A 23,954-nucleotide genomic window follows, 5' to 3' on the forward strand; every position below is an offset into this window, starting at 1 on the left:
CTTGGTGCTGGACGTGAGCCGCCGGAGTCGGACCCGGGCAGCGCCGCCGCCTCCTGCCCGCCCGTCCCTGACTTTCCCTCCTCGTTGCATCTGGACGGGCCGGCCGCGAGCTCCCGGGCGTCCTCTGCGTGGCCACGAGGTGAGCGGAGCGCGGACGCCCCTCGGGGCGGGGGCCGGGGGCCGGGGGCGCCCGCGTCAGGGTCCGGGGCGGGGGGGGCCCGTGCGCCCCGAGTGCGGCCTGGCCCTCGGGCAGCTGGGGCGCGCGCTGAGCGGAGCCGCGGGGCGGGCGTCGGTCCCGGGACGGGGACGGCTTTTTGCCTCCTGGCTCGTAGTGGACTGACGCAGGAGAAAAGACGAGTTCCCACACCCACACGACCCGGGGAGAGGGACACACACCCTAGCGCGCGGGGACCCACGGAGAGACGCGCAAACATCTGGAAGACGCACGGGGACACACGCACACACACCCGGGGCAAGAGCGATCCACAAACACCCGGGGCGCACACGGACCCAAACAGCCAGGGAGAGAGACACGTACACACGTACCCCGGGGCCGGGGTAGTAGGGGGGGGGGGGGGAGACGCGCGCGCGCGGAGAAATACGCCCAGTCCTCCGGGGACACACAACAGAACGCCAGCCTTTCCCCCGACCCTTCGGGGACACCCGTGCACACACCCCAGGCCACGCAAGACCAAACCGTACCCCCGAAGGATTAATGTAGACGAAGCAAAGGCGCTCGCGCGGTTTGATTTGGCGACCTCTGCCATGCTGCCTCGGTGAACATTTGCCCTACTGTTAAGATCAGTCCGGTGAGGGCTTTGCAGTGTTTATAAAGCCACTTCTAGGGGCTGGAGGCAGTTTGGGGCGTTATCTGATGGCGACGCCAAGCTAAGGTTTCAGAATCGTGTTCCTTTCTTCCAACCTTGTATGTCGAGAGGCGAGATGAGAATTTAAAGCGCCGGCCAAATCGTTGGGGAGGTATTAGTCGCCTTTTTGTTGTTGTTTTTCCTTTTAAGTGACGATACATCCCGTGACCACGGTTCCTTTGAGGAATGACTTTTCTGCTAGTTTCCAAAATGTCATGTGACCACGGGCTCTTTATATAATATTTCAGCGAGCCGAGAAAAATCAGTAGCATTTGATTGCTTTTTTTCAAATAAAAGAAACTGTTTTCACACGTTTGTCTGTCTCTGGCCCCGTCGTGATGGAAAATCCCTAACTTGTCTGTGATCTCAAAAACTGTTCCGTGGAGCCAAACTGTAGAGATGAAGGAAACGGAGAACTGTTCAATCGGGGGACTTTTAAGAAGGGTGTGAGTAGTTTCTCTTTCAGAAGCTTCTGTTGAAATTGATCATCGCGACTTGTCTGTAACTCTCCCTATGGCCTGTAGATTACCAAAGCGAAGAACGCTGGGTGCTTTCAGTATTTCTGTGCAGACACCGAAGTAAATGCCTCTTGCTTTATACGAAACGCTTTCTGGCTTGGTGACTTATTTTGGAGAGTGTTCTGATTTGGGGATATTTGGGGTTTGTCGTTTGTGAGGTCAGAGAGAGTAGACCAGAGAAAAACTAAGAACGTCATTGGCCTCGACTCCCTTGAAAGTTGGGGAAATAGTTTAGTGCCCTTCCTCTTTTCCATCCTCGCTTGTCTCTTCCGTTTCTTCCTAACCCCGCCACTCCTCCCATGGGGGCTACAGTACTCTGGAGGCCTGAGGCCAAGTTCCTTTGGTTCTAGAAGACGATTTTTAGCCTCCCCTCATTTCTTACACTGCTCGGGCAGTCACTCTGGCACTGAATGTTATGTGCGTGTAAATCGTGTTCGTACTTCATTTTATTTCATTCTCCCAACGTTTCTGTGGTGTCAGCTCCATTTTACTGATGAATTTGCTGGGAGGTGGAGGAGGGTTAGGTCTGTTTCCCCGGTCACGCAGGTAGTGAGAGGGCAGGGCAAGATCCAAAGCCAGCCATAGTGAGTTCTAACCCCAGGGGACATTTGATGGTGCCTGGAGGCATTTTTGGTTCTCCCCCGAGAGGGAGAGAGGCTGGCATCTAGTGGGTACAGGCCCGGGTGCTGCCCAGTGTCCTGCAGGGCGTAGCACAGCCCTCGGCGACACAGTGGTCTGGCCCCAAATGTCACTAGTGCTAGGGGTGAGAAACCCTGCTTTGCAGCAGTCTGTGTAACCCTGGGGCTCACGTTCCAGCGCTTCTGTAGTTCTTCCAATGCAGTGTCATTTTCCTGTTGAGGATACCTCCTCGTCGTTTTAAGAAAGAGCAGTAGGGGGGCGCCTGGGTGGCACAGTCGGTTAAGCGTCCGACTTCAACCAGGTCACGATCTCGCAGTCCGTGAGTTCGAGCCCCGCGTCAGGCTCTGGGCTGATGGCTCGGAGCCTGGAGCCTGTTTCAGATTCTGTGTCTCCCTCTCTCTCTGCCCCTCCCCCGTTCATGCTCTGTCTCTCTCTGTCCCAAAAATAAATAAAAAACGTTGAAAAAAAATTAAAAAAAAAAAAAAAAAGAAAGAGCAGTAGGGAAGGTTTGAGAACTTGGAGAGATTTCCCTTGACCAAGAAGCTTATTCACTCATTTGAAAGATTAAGGAGTGAGCAAATAATTTCTTTTTTAAAAGATTTTTTTAATGTTTACTTATTTATTTAGAGGCGGGGGAGAGAGCGCGCACCCACATGAGTGGGGGAGGGGCAGAGAGAGGGAGACACAGAATTGGAAGCTGGCAAAGCAGGGTTCGAACCTACGAACCGTGAGATCATGACCTGAGCTGAAATCGAACGGTTAACCGACTGAGCCACCCAGTGCCCCCCTCCCCCTTTTTTAAAATATTCTTTTTTTTTTTTTTTTTAGTTTATTTTTGAGAGAGAGAGAGAGAGAGAGAGAGAGAGAGAGAGAATCCCAAGCAGGCTTCTCACTGTCATCACGGAGCCCAATGTGGGGCTCAAACTCACAAACCTGAGTGCGAAACCAAGAGTGAGACGCTTAACCCACTGAGCCACCCAAGTGCCCCAACCCCCACCCCCCCTTTTTTTTAAACGTTTATTTATTTATGTTGAAAGAGAGAGAGTGTGAATGCAAGCGGGGGAGGGGCAGGAAGAGAGAGTCACAAGCAGGCTCCATGTTGTATCTTACACAGGGCTCTATCTCATAACCGTGAGATCACGACCTGAGCTGATAACAAGAGTCCGACGCTTAACTGATTGAGCTACCCAGGCGCCCTGTGAGCAAATAATTTCTGATAGCAGAATCTTTTCTTTTTAAGGCAGAAGTGTCAAAAAGGACTTGAGAACAATTCAGAGCTGTTGAAACAGACTGAGGGGTTTGGTTTCCGTATTACTGCAATTGTCAGTAAACAGTCTGTTTATGGGCAATCTGTTGGGCACTGATACGGAGGTGCTGGTGATATGAAGGGCAGTAGGCAGTGCCCAACTCAGCGAAGCTTACGGTCTAATCACAAGCGTAAGAGCAGGTTCTCACTTTGTCCTAGAACAAAATTTATTGCCTGGGCTCCTGAGGGTGGGGCTAGGTGTCAAAGAAACAAAAACAAAAACAAAATAGCTACACACCCACACACAGGTACCTGAAGGGCATTTATCATGGGGTGGACCTACATGAAATGGGGAAGAGTTGATGCGTTTTTGATAGGTTTTTAGGTTGACCGCATGTGAATATTTACAAGAATCCAATCGAGAAGCCATTCTTGTTGGGCATAAAATTCTGCCGTAGATTTAGCCTTAGTAGACAACAGCTATACATGCGTTTTTATCGTTGAAATCAAGAAAGGAATGATGACATTTTTAAAAATGGCTTTTGCATCGTTTTCTTTCTGGTGTCTTCCAGCCATTTTCACCGTACGTGTCTAAGACCGGGCCCTTCAGTATATACCTCTTCATTTTGGTGGTGGATGTAACTACTGGGTGAACTTTGGGGGTAAGTGATTGAGAGGAGGAGTCACACAGGCTGGGCTCTCCTTTTCGGAATCACTGTGAAAGTGTTATTCATGCAGTCAGCATGTGTCTTTTGTGCGTAGCTTTGCTTTTGACTCCGTGCTGCTGGACAGTGTGTTCTTTGTTAGTATATTTCCCTGCCTCTTAACAGGAGTTGTCTCCAGTGGGGCAGAGGGGATGCTGAAGTGTTCAGCTCAAAGTGATTGCTGTCACACGGGCTCTAACACCGGGATCCGCGTTCTTTCCTGATCGCAGGGGTCTTATTCTGGGAAGGGTCAAGAGGAATCGGTGCAGGAAGAACATCCATTCGGCCTCCGACGAGTCTTGCTCCATCTGTAGTTGGCCTGCCGCTCTGCCCAAGCTAGGTCACCCCATTTCTTTCTTCGTGAAATGAGACGGTTGTGCTTTATAACCTCTGTGAGATTATAGGACACCCGAGTGGAGACACCAGATGATTGGCTTCCAAGTAGTTCTGCTTCAGGCAATTTGCTAGTTAAGCAGCAGGAGGAAATCAGGCAAATGGAAGTGTGCGTGCGCGTTTGGCGTTTGGGAAATGCGTCTCACTTGAAAGCTAGCTAGGTAATAAATTGGTTAGTCAAAACCGAGGGCCGGAAAACAGGGCTTGTGACTAAGTAGGTCATCAAGAGAGAACATTTATTCGGGGATTTGGGGGGTGGGGTGTGAAGTCATAAAACGCCTCGGGAGTTTGGAAAGCTGTGATGCAGATGTAAGGTCAGGATGCCTGAGGGAGGGGGCCTGGGACTCCCGGCTGTATAAGTAGGTGGGGGAGGCCTGGCTGCCCCCTGCTGGGAGAGGTGAGGCCTGCGGGGGGCGGGGCGGGGGTGGGGGGTGGGGGGTGGCGAGAAATCTGGTTCCCAAAGTGAATCTTGATATGGTACGGTTGTGAAAGTTGAACTCTGGGTATGTCCACATTCTGTATTCTTCCGTTACTGTTTGTTAATTTGTGACCACGGCGGACTCAGGGTTTAGAATCCTGTTGCCTGTGGTGAACATAGAGAGGACAGCCAGAAGTAAATGGGCGTAAGTAAGGTGACCGCGTGAGACACATGGCTTCGTATTTTGAAAGAAAGATAGACATGAAACAGGCAGTCGAGGTTTCACATCCCGGCCTCACCGAAGCCAGCTCATTTCAGGGTGGCGAGTCTGGACACAGACGCCACTTTCGTCTAAGGCCCGGTGCCTTACGAGTCCATGCTGTTGTTTGGCCGCGGCCGGAGAATCGGCGTGGAACAACTTGACGTCTTCATTCCATGGCCACATTCATTATCCAGGTGTGGGGGACGGCGGAGCAGTGTGAGCCAACAAACTGAACTGGCAGTTCAATGTAAACTAAACTGCCTTAATTCCAAGTTCTTGTGAATTGGACCCGGTTTTTGGGTACAGAGTCCAAGGTAGTTTTCAGAACGTAGTTTTCGGAAGAGTGGTTGCATCATCAGTGTTCCAGAAGCCTGGAAAAAGCCTTACAGATTTCTCTTTCCAGAACTCGCTATGTAGAACACTTAGAGGAGTGTTGAAATGACGTAACAGGTTCAGGAAAGTCAGAACTCATTGGGCTGCCGTGTGCAGCTAGGCGGCTGCTATGGTCTGTGCAGTTTCACACGTGTGTATTTCATCAGCGCTGTGATGGGATGGACATACTGGAAAATAGCTACTTGGTTTAGTCGGAAGTCAGAACAGAACAGTGGAAGAACTGCTTGAGGACCACACGTTGGTGAATGCAGAACATCTGGAATGAGTTCTAGTATTCTCATTTCAATTAAAAAAAATTTTTTTTAACGTTTTGTATTTATTTTTGAGACAGAGAGAGACAGTATGAACGGGGGAGGGTCAGAGAGAGAGGCAGACACAGAATCCGAAACAGGCTCCAGGCTTTGAGCCATCAGCACAGAGCCCGACACGGGGCTGGAACTCACGGACCGTGAGATCATGACCTGAGCCGAAGTCGGACGCTCAACCGACTGAGCCACCCAGGCGCCCCTCTCATTTCAGTTTTTGAATGTTAATTTATTTTTGTGAGAGAGACAGACAGATAGCAAGTTGGGGAGGGGCAGAGAGAGAGGGAGAGACAGAATCTGAAGCAGCCTCCAGGCTCCGAGCCGTCAGCACAGAGCCCGACGCAGGGCTCGAACTCACAAACTGCAAGATTATGACCTGAGCCGCCCAGGCGCCCCTGAGTACTAGTATTCTGAAGTGAGGTTTCCTAAGTTGTTGTTTTGGAGCAAACAGCTGCCACCCTCATATCCTGTTCCACATTAATATTTGAGCAGTACTTGATTTTTATCACACCAGCCCTGGAAAACCCAGCTTTGCAAAGCTAGCAGCATCCTCGCCCGGAATGTCCGATCTAACGTGGAAACCGTGAACCCCCTCGGGCGCCGGTTTGCGTGGTGCCTTGCAGACACTCAGCTCTTCGGTGGTTCCTGCAGAAATTGAGAAGAGCCTGCCCTGCCCCTGTTGCCATGCGGACTGTCCCTTGACCCTCCCTCCCCTGTCCCTATGCCTTTATCCCCATTTTCTGCTGCACATGCTTCTTTAGTGGAGAAGGGAACCGCCAGGTGTGGAGCGGGTGGCCGTGGGCTCTGCGGCCTTTCAGGACAAACCCTTGTGCTTCCAGCCCGGCCAGCCTGTCTCGGTAGGCGTCCACAAGTGCCAGCATGCTTCTCTCCGGCCTGTGCCTCTTGGAGTCTGCCCCAGGAATGGGCTTTCTCATTGCTAGATGCTTCTCCCACAGTTAGGGTTCCTTGCCTCTTCAGTTTGGCATTTACTGGAACATTTGCTTCCCACCCAATTTCATTGCTCTCGTCTACAGTTGTTCCCTCTTGTCTTTTTGGATGAGTATGTTTTTTAGATGTTTTCTGTCATTCGGTGGGAGTGAAGGGAACACGTGGTAGACCCGCCCCGTTCAAGTAGACTGGGGGAGGTTACTTAATCTTTGTGAACTTGTGTTTATCGATACATAAAATATTGAGATAAAAAAATCAACTTGCAGGTGATTTGAAGGTGCTGTATGCCAGGTACCTAGTAGATACTCAGTAAATAGTGGTGGCGAATGTTTTATGGTCGTAGCATTTGTTATTTGAGCAAACGACAATGGCGGTAGGTGGGGAGGAAGTAGACGCTTTCTTGTGTGGGTGAACGGAGAAGACAAAAGAAGAAAGATTTTTCGAAGTGGGGGAAATAACTCGCTTGGTTTTGTAGATGTTGAATTTGAACTGCCATCAGCGTACCAGGTGAACATACTATAAAAGGGGTTGGAATTCTTGTCCTGAGGAGGGGGACTTCAGGAATCACTGGGTTTTATAACCGGGAAGAAGTGGTTTGGGAAGAGGTAAGGGCTTCCGCCTTGCCACAGACCTGCTTTGAGAGCTTGTTGGGAGAGGGAGCCATCTAAGTTGCCGAAAGCTAAGGGGCGTTTTATGGACCATTAAATAGGAAGTATTTTCAAGGTCGCTGCCAGGCTGTGTAGACCTTACAGAGGCAGTAATGGAGTCCTGGTTAACACTTGCGGGTCCCACCTATGCCTCCAGCTAGAGGTGTGATACTTCCTAAGACCCTTTCCCAGTTGGGCCTCTGGTCCCTTATTTGTTTAAAAACAAAGTCTTGAGTACCCTTTGAGATTTTATGTCCCGTACATCCAGACAAGTGGCTACATCTGAGAGAATTCACTGCTTACTAGGTGGGCTTCCCGTGGGAACACTGGTCAACTGTGAAGGTGTTTTCTGGAAGCGTGCATAGCCAAGTCCTAAGAGAAGCACTTTTCTCTTTGCTTTAGGGCTGCATGTACCTTAGGGCGTTTGGATGATGACTGAGGAGAAGCCCTTGGACTGGCATTTAGGAGGTCTCTGGTCACTTCTGCTGCCACTCATGGGGATGGAGAAGTTGGCAGCCTCTGTGGGGGGAGCGGAGTAGAGGGGCGGTCAGGTGTAGAGGTGAAACAGATACTGATGGCAGAGTGAGTTTGGGCTCGGGAGCCTGTTCGTAAGCCAAGTCCGCTTCGGTACCTTGGTTGGGGCAAACAGACATGATTGATGGAGAAGTGGGATGAAGTGAACTTTCCCGAAAGCCGCCTGCAGTGCTCTTCCATTTCTTCTGCTTTTGACCTGGTGCCAACTACCCCGCAGAATGGGAGCGTCTAGTCTAGTTGAGTCCTACATGCTAGACATATAGCTGTCCTCTTGAAATACATCTTGGGAAATCCCCGTTCCTCTTACTTAATTTCTTAACAGCCAAGAAGTTTTACTTCGCTGTGGTTTCACGTCTTGTGGGCATTGTTTGTGTACTCACTCTTCCCTGGGCTTCTAGGCAAGTTCTCCAGCCCTTACCCTTTTCTGCTCCAAATTACAGACCCCTGGTTTCTTATCTGACTTGAGGAGGCAGTCAGTGTTCTCTTCAGTTACAGCAGATCATTGCAGATCACATTTAATTTGTGTTTTGCTGCTTTAATGCATTTTTCTAACATGCATATTTAAGTTCATTTCTTTCACAATGCAGTCTCCTTCCGGAAATACCTAGCCAGAATTTCCAGTATTTCTATCTTGTGACCTTTATCCGTTTCTTTGTCTTTGAATTCTGCCCCTCATAGTGCAACCTTCAACTATCCCTACTCTTTTCTTTATTATTAAGCACTTTAAGTGCCTTTCACAGGTCAGTGTCTTATTACAGGTTGATTTACGCGTGTTCCTTTTCAGGACCTCATTAAACAGAACAAAACAGAATCCTCACTTCCAGGATTAACAGTTTCCCATGAGTAAATCTGTTCACTGAACTGTCACAGTTCATGGTCAAAGTGTAATATTAATAAAGTCTCGCAGGTGAGGGGGAGCATGGGGAAATGGTGATGCCAAGTAAAGACGAAAGTCTGGAGGGTGTTAGGAGTTACACAAATGGATCACACATGATATACAAATGATGTGGGGGTGTCTGGCTGGCTCAGTCAGTAGAGCATGTGACTCTTGACCTCAGGGTTGTGAGTTTGAGCCCCACACTGAGGGTAGAGTTTACCTTAAAACAATATATCAATATATCTATAGATAGGTACATATACATACAGAGAGATACATATATATGCATATATATGTATATATATAACGTAAAAGCGCACACACATGATCTGGACATGTATTGATCGTTCCAGATCCCTTTAACAGTCAGATGAAACCCTTTGTACTCTTTCCGGAGAAAAGCTGAAGCACACGCTTGCGTCCACACACTCATCCTTATTTTCACGTGTCATTCTAGGAGGTGCGTTTTCCCCCTGCAGCTCCTTCATGGGCTCCCAAGTAAGCACTCTGTACCCGCGCTGTCCAGTACTCATGTAGCAATTTAAATTTAAACCAATTAAAATGAAATAAAATGGCAAGTTCAGTTCCTCAGACCAGTCCCATTTCAAGTGGTCAGTAGCCACGTGTGCTTGATGATCACCAGATTAGATGCTGCACTTCTAGAGTATTCCCACTGGAGAAAGTTACGTCCGACCGCGGTGCTCTGTGTTCTCAGGATGGTTTAAGAAGACTTGTTCCTTAACCTCTCTTTCCCCTCCACTCTCTCTCCACCACTGTTAATGATTAGTTTGTATAGCTAACTACAGGGGTGCCTTGTTGTAAACAAAATTGTGAGTATATGTTTCTTAGAAGTTTAATTAGAGGACTTATCTTCAAAAAAGAGTGCTTATTGAAACGAGTTCTTTGAACAGGGTGTGCTGCTCTGGCATCGTGATAGTGTAGTTTGGTTTACAGTTTTTTCCTTCTCACTTTCTCTGGGCTCAGTGGTCGGCTAGGTAATTTATTTCAGTTGGCAAGTTATGCCTCCAAGTTGGTCTCTTCCTATGGTATTTTGCTTAATTCTTCCGTGTGTGTGTGTGTGTGTGCGCGCGCGCGTCTCGACCTGTTGCTGTAGAGCTAGAGCACCCATTAGACTTAGAGACTTCCTTGGCTTGCTTCTTGCTCATGCATTTCAGCGAGACAACCCAGGAAGACTGGGAACAGAGTGGAACTGATTAATTAGGCTGTTAAGTGAGACACACCGATATTAAACCACAAGGAAATGATCACAGCTCTAAGCGACAATAGACATCATTCAGGGATCATCCGTGCTTTTGTTTCCTGGGTTAGTTCCTTTCAGCCTCAGAGTAAGTGGTATGTGTCTAAGTAGGACATTCAGGGTAAATGCAAAAGGAATGTGTGAGTTTGAGAGGGAAAAAAATGTTCCTAAATTTAAACCAAGAGTGATAAATTCAAGTTGAGTGTTTGGAAGTGAGAACTAGTCAAGGGGTTACAAAGTATGTGTTATGTGTTCCAAATCTGAAATTTTGAGAAGAGCAGTTCACAAACCCAGCCTACTCTCCTTTTGGCCGCTTATTAGAGGAACGTTGTTTTTTTTTTCAACGTTTTTTTTTTTTTTTATTTTTGGACAGAGAGAGACACAGCATGAACGGGGGAGGGGCAGAGAGAGAGGGAGACACAGAATCGGAAACAGGCTCCAGGCTCCGAGCCATCGGCCCAGAGCCTGACGCGGGGCTCGAACTCACGGACCGCGAGATCGTGACCTGGCTGAAGTCGGACGCTTAACCGACTGCGCCACCCAGGCGCCCCATAGAGGAACGTTGTTTTTTAATGTTCACCAGCTCCCTGTTGCAGTCAGAAGTACTTATTTTAAAGTGGCGTTTTTGTTAGACTTGCAAGTAAGAATCAATTTTTTGGTCCCTTCCCACACAGTGTAACAGACTTCAAAAATAGAATGGGGGAAGAACTGATTGAATAGAGAAACAAAGAATTGTTAAGTGTGGAAAGTACGATTAGAAGAATAAGAATAGAATAACGAGAATAAAGGAGGAAGTAATTTACTCTTTGTTCTCGATTTTGCCTTTATTTGCTACCTCACCCCATGTAAAGTTTTGTACGAGATGTTGCAGAACCAAGAAAGGACAAATGAATGGATGGAATTAGGTGTTGTGTGTCCCTCCCAGGGAGTTGAGTTTGGAGTTAGGAAAGAGACAGATACGCGACTGACAGTGGTTAGGGTGTGAGTGAAAGCTGTAATCCGGTGGGGATGGCGAAGAGAAGAGAACCATTAGGCTTTTGGGGCCACAGCGGGCTTTTTGGGTGAGGTGATCTGAACGAAGCCTTTGCGTGACTAGGATTTTCATAGCTCTGTAGGTGTAGGGAGGGAACTCCCAGGCAAGGTAAACTGCAAATGCCTCTGAAGGGTGTGGGGACAGTGACTTGTAGGGATATAACTGGGACATGCTTGTAAGTGAGGTTGGATGGCACTGTGGATGCCATGCTCAAAACCTTTAATAATAATAATGAGGAAATAAATGGAGTTAGTTATCTGTCTAGAATGGAGGCAGTTAGATCTACAAACAATAAAAAACATGTCTGCCTTTAATCCCTGCAGGTATTCCTAGTGGAGATTTAGATATTCTCTGGGCTTGGATCTGACACCCCCCCCCCCCCCCGTTTATTGTAAAAAACCAGCAAGGGATTGGGACAGGCCAGCGAAAATGGTACTGCCGATAAACTGCCCTTAATAAACAACTGATAGTTAAGATAAGAAAGTACACAGCAGAAAAATGGGAAAAATTGTGTTGTAAAAAGAAAAGGGTTGACATACAAAGCTCTCTTTTTACCTTTAGTTTTGAGGGCTCTTCCAAAAACATGGTTCATTTTCTTTCCTGCCATGACCTACTTCTCCATTTTCCCATTCAGAGTAATGTGTGCTGTATACAAGTGTGTTTGTGCCAGTACATGGTATTGTAGCCCTAAGGGACCTATTGTGTGCATAACTGGTTTCTTTAAAAGGACACTGCTGAAGGGACAAAGATCCTTTGTGGCTTTGCATAAATCTGATTTTAGGGTCTCATTGCTAATTCTTAGGCCATATGCATACTATAGTTTGTTTTTCTTCCAAATTCTTATTTAAATTCTAGTTAACTATTCTTTAGATATAACTCACATAGCATACAATTTACCCTTTTAATGTATACAATTCCTTGGCTTTTAGTATATTCACAAACTTGTGCAGCTCTCACCACTAATTCCAGGATATCCACCCCCCCCCAAAAAAAAAAAAGAATCCCCGTACCATTAGCAGTCACTCCCCATTTACCTCTCCACTCCCATTTCCTGGAACCACGAATCTGCTTTCTGTCCATGGATTTACCTATTGTGAGCATGACATATAAATGGAATCATGTAATACGAGGCCTTTTGTGTCTGGCTTCTTTCACTTATTATAATGTTTTTGAGGTTCATTCACATTGTTGTCTGTATCAGTACTTCATTTTTATGGCTGGTTAATCTTCCATTGTATGGATACACCACACTTTACTATCCATTCAGTTGAGGGCCATTTGAATGGTTTCCACTTTTTGGCTATTATGAATAATGTTGCTGTGACCCTTCATGTACAGGTCTTGGTGTGGACTATGTTTTCATTTCACGAGCAGGGGAGGGGCAGAGAGAGAGGGAGACACAGACCCTGAAGCAGGCTCCAGGCTCCGAGCTGTCCGCACAGAGCCGGAGGTGGGGCTCGAACTCTTGAACTACTAGATCATGACCCGAACCGAAGTCGGATGCTCAACTGACTGAGCCACCCAGGTGCCCCACTTTATGTTTAACTTTTTGAGGAACTGCTGGTCTGTCTTCCATTATTGCACCATTTTACGTTCCCACCAGCAGTGTATGAGGGTTCTAGTTTCTCCACATCCTCCTCCTCAACACTTGTTATTGTCTGGCTCTTTGATTGTGGCCATCCTGGTGGTATGAAGTGATGTCTCATTGTAGTTTTGATTGGCATTTCCCTACTGGCTAATGATGTTGACTGTTTTTTGCCCATTTAAAAAATTTTTTTTTTTTTTTTATTGATGAGTTGTAAGAGTTCTTTATATATTCTGGACACAAGTCTCTTATAAGGTACGTGGTTTGCAAATGTTTTCTCCCATTCTGTGGGTTGTCTTCACTTTCTGGTTAGTGTCCTTTGAAGCACAAAAATGTTAAATTTTGAGGGGTGCCTGGGTGGCTCAGTCAGGTAAGCACCTGACTCATGATGTCAGTTCAGGTCTTGATCTCATGGTCATGAGGTCAAGGCCTGTTTTGGGCTCCACGCTGGTCATAAAGCCTGCTTTAAAAAAAAAATTAAAAAGTTTAATTTTGGTGAAGTTCAGTTTATCTTCTTTCCTTTTGTTTTTTGTGTCATCGAGTTATTTTTTAATATAACCTGAATTACAGAAAAATTTAGGAAGCATTGTACTTGAGGTCTGGTGGATAGCAGTATTTGAAGAAAATTTAAAAGAAAATGATTTCCGTTTCATTTTAATCGCAGCATACAGTCAAGGTTAGGCTTTAAGGGAAAATGAAGCTTTAAAAAAAATACTTTTGATAAACAAAAGTGACTTTGCAATCAAATCGAAACTTTGAAGCTTGAACTCAGTATTGATGGTCTGGGTTTTCTTGCAGACTTTCACATAAACTGTAAGCTTCTATATGGTGTGATGGCGGTGCGCGTGCTATTTTCTCTCTCGGCAGTAGCCCGTTTCTAACCGTCCCGCGTCCCCGTGCTTCCTCGGGGCTGCAGGACACCCCCAGTTAGGCGTTTAGGGCATCGGCATTTGCCCTATCGTTCACATTTTTGCAAGTTTTTTTTTCTTTTTGAGATGATTTGAGAAGAGTATAGGGATATATTTTTTGCTATAGTTGAGAAAACTGATAACTCGGGGGAAAGTATGGGCATTTTTATGATGGTATAATGCGTTTCCACAAAACCGAACTGTTTTAGAGAGCGTGATTCCTTTTTATTAGGCATGTGGGCATGGCGATCTCAGCATCGTTACCTCTGCACTTGGAGGTTTGTGCAGGGTCTTAGGAATGTGGGGGAGGCGGCATCGGTGGGGGATGAGCTGCGTCTACAGGGGTGAGCACGACTTAAGGAGCAAGAGAAAGAGTTCAGAGGGAGCGAGGTGAGGCGCAAAGCCTCGGTGTGAACGTTTTGCTACAGGATCCCCCGCAAGGCACGAAAGCCAGTTTGCAGTCCCAGAGCCGGCCGGTGCCATCGGTAGTCGAGGGATCTAAGAGCATCCACTGAAGCTCTACCCGAGGCCGTCCTCTTCCCCTCCCCTCAGCCACTTACCTTTGTGGACTCCATGTCCCATCAGGTGGCCCGCTGCCGGAGCTGTCTCGGTGCTGTCGTGCTGTCGTCGTTGTGAGGGTGGCGGCAGAAAGCCTTCCCAGGCCCTGCCTGGAGCCACTGGGCCAGGCTGCCTCGGCCCCGCGGCCCCCTCCACCTTTCTGGAGTGTTCTCCTCCTGCTGCTGAGCTTAGCCTGTGATCAGACCCACTTACCCTGGATCAGATCCCCCTGCGGCAGAATCAGGGCGTGGTGAGGCTGCGCTCTGAGGACCAGCATGTGGCCAAAACGATCACTGAGACGTGGCTCGGGAAGAGCTCACCCTGGAAACTGGCGGGGAGGCTCTAACACACTTGAACACACCAGTTTCCCTCTGGCCTTGAGCCTCTTGAGCAGCGGGCGACGCAGCTGGCGGCATCACAGGATGGTGGTGTACGGAAATGAAGTCCCCCAGCGCCTGGGATCACGTGTGGCCCCCTGACATGTCACACGTGGGGCCTGGGCCTGAGGGAGCCACAGGTGTGCACACGGCGTGCCCCTCACCGAGGGGGACTCTGGGCAGAACCCCCCGCACTGTCTAAGCTGGGCTTCGGTTTTTGGTTGAGGAGGAACACTTGCACTGTCTGCCACGTACCTTTCATTTGTGGGTCTTGCCACGTTGTAACGCATACGGGTTTGCGTGCAGGCTGTCACTTCCCCCAACCCCAGGTTGCACAAGGCAGCGACTAGGTGTGGCCCCATCCTCAGTGTCTGGCACGCGGGAGGCCCCACTAAGTGCTTGCTGAAAAACTGCTTTCCCGCTCGTTCCATGGAACTTCTGGGCTTCTGGGGAGATGCTTCAGAGTTCTGCAGACATGTCATTCAAAACATGATTAAACTACTGAAACTCTGTTAAAACTTAGCCACAGTTAGATGCGCTTTATTTATATCACATGCTAATGGATTGAATACTCCTAGTCTGTCAGGTTAACCTGTTTTGTTCTAAGGTTTATTTATTTTGAGAGTGTGCACGTGTGGGGGCGGGGGAGGGGCGGAGAGGGAGGGAGAGAATCCCAAGCGGGCTCCATGCCGTCAGCACGGAACCCGACATGGGGCTCGATCCCATGAACCATGAGATCACGACCTGAGCCGAAATCAAGAGGGACGCTCAACCGACTGACACCCCGCCCCACCCAGGTTAACTTGTTTTTGTGCAGCTGTTGAAATAAAGCAAACAGGTGAAAGACCCTTAGCTCTGCAGCTGCTTATTTTCATTCCACCTGCAGCTAACATTCCAACAGCTAACAGGAAACCCTCGCAAATAACTGCAAAGGCAGCTGTACCTAAGGGGTGAGTAAGTCAGCTGCCTTGAGATCTCCCTCCCCACCTTTTCCTACCTGTGTGACCTCAAGCAAGGTCGTAGACCTCTCTGAGTCGGTGTCCTAGTCTGTGATGTAGGCATAGGGAGACAATTGAGAATGGATGCAGTGAAGCGGAGTAAATGGCTTACGCGCTTCGTCCGTGTTAGCTGTTGTGCTTGTTGTTGCTGTCGTTATTGTATCTTGAACCCCAGATGTCAGCATTTTGTAGAGTCTCATTTATTTGTTGATGGCATTTATAAGTTACGAGCTGCTGTCTGTAAGTTCCACAAAGATGCCCTGTGCTTAAAAAAGATGTGTGTGGGGGGTGTAAAACTTTTGGTTTAGATCAAGAGAGGCTGGTGCGCTAGCCCAGCTTCGCATAGGCAGGCCGTCACTCCGAAACCTTCACATTGAATTTGGTCTCTAGGGCTTCCTCGTGTTTGCCTGCATAATCCTCTTTATTTGTTCTGCCCGGGGCTCTTAGTGCAATTTGATGTGAGAGATGGTCGTGAAAGAAACCAACCTTTCCTTAAAACCGCCTGTGAAGACTTCTTCTTGTGTTTGTTCCACAGAAACTTCCTGCGCTCCTATCATGAGCCTGGCGCTTTGGTGAAACGCCTTTCCCTTGTCCATGTCCCAGTGACTCTTCCCAACGGTCCTAGGAGGTGGGTACTGTTGTGGCCATTGTCCCGTGAGCTTCAGGAGGGCACGTGGCTTGGCCCGGGGTGTGTACCCTTGGCCTCTGTGCCAGGAACTGTTCTCCGTTCTGACGGTGGGCTAGATTCTGTCGCGGGAAAGTTTTCCCCTCTGCCTTGGCTGTCCAGAAGCTTCTGGACAATGCGCTGCCTTAGCCTTAGCCCAGCATTGCCTGTGTCGCAGTGGTGCGCCTCCCCCTCGAGACCCTTTTTTTTCCCTTGTTTGTGCTCAGTTTATTTAATTCTTTGAAATAGGGTTATATTCTAAGCCCCTCAAAATTTGGGCAAGTTTTGAAGAATGAGTGAAATATTTTACATTTTCATCCTAATAAAATTTTATGGTTGTCTGAGTGTGAAACTTTGAAAAGAAGGGTGGGTAGGCAAAAAAACTTCTTGAAAGAATGATGAGTAAAGTGTAATATTGATTCTAGGATTTTTTTTTTTAGGCTGAGAAAGGTCATGGACAGCTTTCAGGTGTGGTTTTCCTTTTATTTTATTTTATATTTTATTTTATTTTAGTTAGATGTAGGCTCTTTAAAAAATTCTTTTTATGTTTATTTATTTTGGAGAGAGAGAGACAGTGCGAGCCGGGAGGGGTAGAGAGAGAGGGAGAGACACAGAATCTGAAGCAGGCTCCAGGCTCCGAGCTGTCAGCACAGAGCCCACCGCAGGGCTCGAACTCACAAGCCGTGAGATCATGACCTGAGCCGAAGTCAGACGCCTAATCGACTGAGCCACCCAGGCACCCCACTGCTGGTCTTCCTTTTAAATGAAGAATCTAGCTGCTAATACAGCCAGATATTTATTTACATTTTAGTTTTTGTTTTTACTCTTAAAACTATGAAAGCAAATTGAAAGTGCATTGCTAAGGTGAGCTTCCTAATTTTTTCGTTGCAGATAATGATGCTGCTTGAACTGAACAATTAAGGTAACATTTATGACCTATGTAATATGCTTTCTTATTCAGGTTTCTTTATCGAATTTAGCTGAATTGTTAAAGTCATGTTTTAACCTTGGTGAGGATTATTATTATTGCCCTGGGGCAGTCATTCCAAACTGGGACGTATAAAAGACTTCACATTACGTTTTCAGGTGAGTTCTGAAAATAACATAACAGTATACCTTTATTCATTCAGCTTATACTGAAGTTTCAAAGCATTTTACTATTTTTGGAAAAGAAAAGGGACATTTTTAGGGTCTGTAAGCCAATTATGGTTATGTTCTTGTGTAGCTTGTCTGAAGCTAGCTTTTGTTCGATTCAGTGGGAAAGAAGATAGTTTTTATAATTATCTGTATCACGTGTATGCCTGTAGACAACTGTACAGTGAGAATCAGAAATGGTTGTATATAGCTTAGTTGTTTTAGCGAATGCCAGCGTACTTGCAAATAGGATGTCCGGGAGGCCCCAAATCATACATGGGAAATGTACAGAATCGTACCCTCCTTCCTGGTGCGTGGGTCCAGCATCCCCCAAATTTGTTTAATCAGAGTAATGGCACAAACTAGGAGATCCTACATTATTACGAAAAAAGAAAAGAACCGTGTCAGAGTATGCTGATAAAATGATAAATGGCAAATCGCAAGGAATTTCTAAGGCTTAATTTGGTAGATACGTGCAACCGGTCACCGGGGTGGAGGTTGTTAGATTGCACCGTCTGGTTTATAATTCGATGTGGAGATCCTAACAATTCAGTGAATGCCGTGCGGTAAAACTTTGTGTCTGGTAAGATAATTGGAGACTTACTCAAATACTGGGATGAATGGTCTTTGGGAATCACGCACATCTCTTACGTCCCCATACCACAGCATGGGACTTTTGTGTTCACGTATCTTGAAAATCTTGTGAAAGGAACAACCTCGGTCGGGATGGGGGCCTCCGGGGAAGGTTCTCAGTGTAGGTGGTGGCGGTGCCGCGTGGTTCCGAGGTGGTTGGGGTGAAGTGGGGCAGGGTCACCAGCAGAGGAAGCAGCGTGAGCCGGGGCGAGAGGCAAGGGAGAGCCTGGGAGCCGAGCGAGTGGAATGGAATTTCAGTTCCACCCGATGCGTTTCCAGATGACTGAAGCCAAAGATGGGGAGCCAGGCTAGGTGTCTTGTCTTAGAAGTTGGACTCCGATCCGAATGTCTGGAGAACCACCGAGGAACGTTAAGGATGGGGCATTAGCCCAACGCTTTCCCCATGTCAGAATAGCTGGTGTGCATTTTTGGTTTTGTTAGTCTTTTTTCTGTAAATCGAAACTGTTTGGGCAGGATTGCAAAGAATTAAGCCAAGGGACCGATTTATACATGTGTCGGGGGTGGGGGGGTGGGCGGCGGGCCTTGAGACTGTCTCAGTTTCCCCTCTAACACCAACGTAGTTTGCGCTTTGAGCAGAGTGATCCATTGAAGGCAAAAACGTCTCCAAGAGGTATGTACTTCGATTGCCTCACAGTTTTGTTGGCCGGTTTAAATTGTATCAGTTATAGTGGTAATTAGTAGAAATGTAAAAGAACCAGTAAGAGGGACAGGTTGCTACAGGTTTTACCAGAATCGTGTAACATGTAGTTGGGAGCGCGGAATTCTTACACATTACAGGAAGCGTTTAATTTCATAATACCGGCTCACGTTTGCACATAACCAGGAGATGGCCAGATAATGTTTACTGCACTGATTTTGCGGATTCATCCTAGTCACTTTAACCGTTATTGTTCATGGCTTCATTGCCTTCCCGTTGAGGGATCCCCAGTATCCACTTTCATGTTAGTGACCATTTTTGCCCCAGAACTGTACTCGCCACTGCAGTCGTCGTGTCTTTAAATGTGGCTATTCAAATCAGTTACAATTTAAAAAAAAAATTAAAATTCGGGGCACCTCGGTGGCCCAGTCGGTTGGGCGTGTGACTTCGGTTCAGTTTGTGATCTCACGGTTCGTGAGTTTGAGCCCCACGTTGGGCTCTGTGCTGACGGCTCAGAGCCTGGAGCCTGCTTTAGATTTGCTCTCCCTCTCTCCCCCTCTCCCCCTCCCCCCTCTTCCCTCCCCCTCTCCCCCCCCTCCCCTCTCCCCCTCCCTCTCTCCCCCTCCCCCTGTCCCTCTCCCCTTCTCCCCCCTCCCCTTCCCCCATCCCTCTCCTCCTCTCCCCCTTTCCCCCCTCCCCTCCCCCTCTCCCCTCCCCCTCCCCCTCTCTCCCTCTCCCCCCTCTAAAAATAAACAATTTAAAAAAATTTTTTAATAAAAAATTTAAAAAAATTAAAATCCAGTTCCTCATTGCCTTCAGCCACACGGCAAGTGCTCAGTGGCCACATGTGGCTAGTGGCTGCCGTACTGGATGGTGCAGATGGAAGAAGATTCGTTAGTGCTGCTTCATAGGTGGTCTTCTTTTACAAATTTTAATATACTTAAAAGCCACGGGGCGCCTGGGTGGCTCGGTTGGTTGAGCATCCGACTCCGGCTCAGGTCACGATCTCGCGGTTCGTGAGTTCGGGCCCTGCATCTGGCTTGTTGCCGTCGGCACAGAGCCTGCTTCCGATCCTCTGTCCCCCTCTCTCTACCCCTCCCCTGCTTGTTCTCTATCTTTCTCTCTCAAAAAGAAATAAACATTAAAAAATATATATATATATATATATATATGTATATATATATATATATACTTAAAATCTATGTAATAGTAAAATATTTACAGATTAAATGATATTGGGGAGTTTTGGAAGAAACAGTATTTGCCATAAGTTGATAATTGGTGAAGCTAGGTTTAGGATCCACAGAGTTTCATTTATATTCTCATTATTCAGAAATTTTGTGTATGTTTGAAATTTTCCATAATAAAGAATGAAAACAGCCCTTAATAGGAACAGTGCTTCTGGCAGCACTTAAAAGTAGCCATCTGTAGGGGCGCCTGGGTGGTTCGGTCAGTTGAGCGTCCGACTTCGGCTCAGGTCATGATCTCACGGTTCGGGAGTTCGGGCCCCGCGTCGGGCTCTGCTGACAGCTCAGAGCCTGGAGCCTGCTCTGGATTCTGTGTCTCCTTCTCTTTCTTCCCGTCTCCTGCTCATACTCTGTGTCTCACTCTGTCTCTCAAAAAATGAATAAATGTTGGGGCGCCTGGGTGGCTCAGTCGGTTAAGCGTCCGACTTCAGCTCAGGTCACGATCTCGCGGTCCGTGAGTTTGAGCCCCGCGTCGGGCTCTGGGCTGATGGCTCAGAGCCTGGAGCCTGCTTCCGATTCTGTGTCTTCCTCTCTCTCTGCCCCTTCCCCGTGCATGCTCTGTCTCTCTCTGTCTCAAAAATAAATAAACGTTAAAAAAAAATTAAAATAAAAAAAAAACAAAAAAAAAACACAAAAAATGAATAAATGTTAAAAAAAAAATGTAAAAAAAGTAGCCATCTGTAAATGGGCATCTGAAATCCCACCCCACACAGGCTGCTGGGAGAGCTTTAGTCCTGAACCTGGGCTTCCCCAGAAGGGTGTGCAGAGCACCACATTTTTGTTTAAGGTTTATTTCATTCCCTCTCAGAACACACGAGTGACAGCCCAGGTTCACATTTATTAGGAGTTGGAACTGCCCAAATGAGTCTTGTGGGCAGAATGTGCTAGATGACGATATGCTATTAAAAATTCTATTGCTGCAGGCGTCTGGGTGCCTCAGTCGGTTAAGTGTCTCTTTTTTTATGTATTAATTTTATTTTTTTAATGTATATCCAAATTAGTTAGCATATAAGCGTCTGACTCTTGATTTCAACTCAGGTCATGAACTCATGGTTCATGGGATCGAGCCCTGTGTCACGCCCTGTGTCACTCACTCTCCGTGTTGACAGCATGGAGCCTGCATTGGATTCTCCCTCTCCCTAGCTCGTTCTTTCTCTCCCTCTCTCTCAAAACAAATAAATAAAAAAAGTGAAAAAATTCCAGGGCGCCTGGGTGGCTCACTCATTGAACATCTGACTTTGGCTCAGGTCATGATCTCATGGTTCATGCGTTCGAGTCCCACATTGGGTGAGCTCGAGCCCTGCTGTCTCTCTCTCGCCCTGTCTCTCTCTCTCCCTTCCTTCCCCTCTGTCTCTCTTCCTCTCTCTGCCCTTCGTGGGATTCTCTCTCTCTCCCTCTCCCTTTTTCTCTGCCTCTTGCCCACTTACGCCTTCTTTCTCTCTCTCTCTCCAAAAAAAATTCCATTGCTGCTGGGGTGCCTGAGTGGCTCAGTCAGTTAAGCGTCCAACTCTTGGTTTTGGGTCAGGTCATGATCTTAGACTCACAGTTTCGTGAGCTCGAGCCCTGCGTCAGGCTCTTGGCTGGCAACAAGGAACCTGCTTGGGATTCTCTCTTTCTCCCTCTCTCTCTGCCCTTCCCCCACTTGCACTGTCTCTGTCTCTCTCAAAATAAAAAACTTAAAAAAAAAAAAACATTCCTGCTGACATTAATGTTAGCAAACTCCAAATAGCGTTCCTAACGAAGAGAATGGAGTCCATTTACTCGGTCGATGGCTTATTTTTGTTCACAGCCAGATCAGTCCGCTTCTGTCTCTGGTTTCCTGGTTACCGGCTTCTATGGTGATAGCATTGGAAGAGAGAAAGGGGAGGTCATTGAGGAAACCCCTGGCACAAGACGAAAGCCATCGGCGAAACCGTCACTGTGCCAGCAGAGGGCCCTTTGAAGTTGTCACGGACACCTGCCTGCTTCGGTCTCCTCCTGCATCTAACACGCGGTGGCAGGGCTTAAAGTGAGGAGAGGGGAATGGTTGAGAGCAAGGTCTTCGGGGTGGCCGTTGGCTTCGAGTGCCCACCTCGGTCAGCTGCGACCTGAGGGGGCGGGGAAGAACGAGTCCTCACCGCCGTAGGGAGCGGCAGTAGGGCTGTGCCTGCTACGTGCTTGAGCGCTCAGTACGTGACCGCTCTTGCTACCCGATGACTTTCTGTGCAGAAGGGAGTGGGGACTCTGCGTTCTGTTTCCCTCGAGCGGACATCTGTCCGCTCGTGCGTGGCAACGTGCGGGTCGGAAGGAATGTAATGGTGCCTTTTTATTTTACAGGGTTCTAAAGTCAAAGATCTTGAGAGTCATAATGGCAGGAAAATCGTCGCTTTTTAAAGTGATTCTCCTTGGAGATGGTGGAGTTGGGAAGAGCTCTCTGATGAACAGATATGTGACCAATAAATTTGATACCCAGCTCTTCCATACAATAGGTGTGGAATTTTTAAATAAAGATTTGGAGGTGGATGGACATTTTGTTACCATGCAGATTTGGGACACAGCCGGTCAAGAGCGATTCAGAAGCCTGAGGACGCCGTTTTACCGAGGTTCTGACTGTTGCCTGCTCACTTTTAGTGTCGATGATTCTCAAAGCTTCCAGAACTTGAGTAACTGGAAGAAAGAATTCATCTACTACGCAGACGTGAAAGAGCCCGAAAGCTTTCCTTTTGTGATTTTGGGTAACAAGATTGACATAAGCGAACGGCAGGTGTCCACCGAGGAAGCCCAAGCCTGGTGCAAGGACAACGGCGACTATCCTTACTTTGAAACAAGTGCAAAAGATGCCACGAATGTCGCGGCAGCCTTTGAGGAAGCAGTTCGAAGAGTGCTTGCTACCGAGGATAGGTCAGACCACCTGATCCAGACCGACACCGTCAGTCTGCACCGCAAGCCCAAGCCTAGCTCGTCCTGCTGTTGATCGTTCGGGAGGTCGCCCGTGCGGTGTAACCAACTCCCGCACGTACACGAAAACACGGGCTGGGGACGAGAATTAGCGTTTGCAGCAACGGACCATCCACTTATAAAATTAAACTAACCATGTTGCTGCCTCGTTAGTGGGTGGGAGGAGGGATCGATCCATCCACTCCTGGAAGAATCAATTTACTCAGTAGTGGCACCTTACACTTGTAATTGGTAATGGTTGTCTAATAACGTTTAATTTAAATACGTAAGTTACAGAGCTAATAGATGATCGAGACTTTAATTATGATTAAAACAAAACACTTGAATATTCTAGAAGTTACTGGTGTTTTTTTTTCCCCCCCTGGGAAAATGGAGAACTACTTTTTTATGTGTATTTTATGTAATTAGCAGTCAATTCCTGGTTGAGGGAGAAATATTCCCTAAAGCAATAATGTTCAGTATTAAAGATGAAAATCAAATGCATTTGCGTTGCAGTTATTTCATGACTTCTTCATTCTCTTTAAAATCACTGAGGTGTTCATATTTTTATTATTTTTTAAATTTTATTTAAATCCAAGTCAGTGAACATCTAGTGCAGTAATGGTTAAGTGTTTCACATGTTCCTTCTCCACATCACAGTTGGGCTCACTGGTAACCAACCACTCGTCATTTGCGTGCCACATGTGTGCCCCCACCCCCACCCCAACACAGAAGCGCACTTTGTCACTCTTGGAGGAAATCCTAAGGCTTGTTTGTCCTTTGTGTGAGGGTAAATGAAGACATCTTTTGTTCGGTCGCGTATTTAGTGCCTTCTCCATCATTGAACGTTGTGTAGGGATTTGCTCTCAAGGAGATTTTTTCATCCTCAGACTGACTGATCGAGCGGCTCGCAGTCTTCCGTGGATAAAGTTCATATGCTGCGCCGTTTGTGCCTCTGCCGTCCTCCGGAGGCCAGCTCACCCGCTGGGGGTCATCAGGGGACCTGCCCGGGCGGGGCTGTCGTGCGCTACTCATTGGGAGCCACTGAAAAAGCGTTACCATCATCATTCAGTAAGCTAAGCTTTTGAAAGTCTAATTTCCTAACAAATTGGCTCTAAGCCAAACATTTTAACACGTTGAGTTTGGGGGGATAATGTTCTCAGGTCAGAGTTGTAGTTTTTTTTTTTTTTATCTATAAAAAATGCATTCCCTCCCCCCACCTCCCCCCGCCGCCC

General features: G+C 47.5%; 2 protein-coding genes across 9 annotated transcripts in view; both read left to right on the top strand.

Annotated features, from left to right (window-relative positions):
- On the top strand, positions 1-23,223 carry RAB9A (RAB9A, member RAS oncogene family). Of its 7 annotated transcripts, XM_058714034.1 has the most exons (6): positions 99-139; positions 16,003-16,095; positions 16,572-16,599; positions 17,023-17,053; positions 21,593-21,811; positions 22,120-23,223. In XM_058714034.1, the coding sequence occupies exons 5-6, from the start codon at positions 21,639-21,641 to the stop codon at positions 22,754-22,756; spliced, it is 810 nt and encodes a 269-aa protein (XP_058570017.1). In that variant the 5' UTR covers positions 99-139; positions 16,003-16,095; positions 16,572-16,599; positions 17,023-17,053; positions 21,593-21,638; the 3' UTR covers positions 22,757-23,223. The 7 variants fall into 7 exon arrangements, with proteins under 7 accessions (XP_058570023.1, XP_058570017.1, XP_058570024.1 ...); XM_058714037.1 differs by lacking the exon at positions 21,593-21,811 and having other exon boundaries at positions 121-139; XM_058714041.1 differs by lacking the exons at positions 16,003-16,095; positions 16,572-16,599; positions 17,023-17,053; positions 21,593-21,811 and adding an exon at positions 3,842-3,931 and having other exon boundaries at positions 113-139.
- OFD1 (OFD1 centriole and centriolar satellite protein) overlaps positions 40-23,954 on the top strand; it is an 81,148-nt gene continuing 57,233 nt past the window's right edge. Inside the window, exons 1-2 of one of the 2 annotated variants that reach the window (XM_058714028.1) lie at positions 16,013-16,095; positions 17,023-17,053. The gene's annotated coding sequence lies outside the window, so the exon portion shown is untranslated. Of the gene's footprint in view, positions 140-16,012; positions 16,096-17,022; positions 17,054-23,954 lie in introns of those variants that run through there. The other variant, XM_058714030.1, reaches the window with a different exon arrangement.

The sequence above is a fragment of the Neofelis nebulosa genome, chromosome X (genome assembly GCF_028018385.1).
Source record: "Neofelis nebulosa isolate mNeoNeb1 chromosome X, mNeoNeb1.pri, whole genome shotgun sequence".
Classification (NCBI taxonomy): Eukaryota; Metazoa; Chordata; class Mammalia; order Carnivora; family Felidae; genus Neofelis; species Neofelis nebulosa.

What these genes read in the sequence shown, in the direction of transcription:
- RAB9A (XM_058714034.1), top strand. Translation starts at nt 21,639, where the DNA reads ATGGTGATAGCATTGGAAGAGAGAAAGGGGAGGTCATTGAGGAAACCC. An exon ending in ACGCGGTGGCAGGGCTTAAA is followed by an intron (nt 21,812 to 22,119) that starts GTGAGGAGAGGG and finishes TTTATTTTACAG; the next exon opens with GGTTCTAAAGTCAAAGATCT.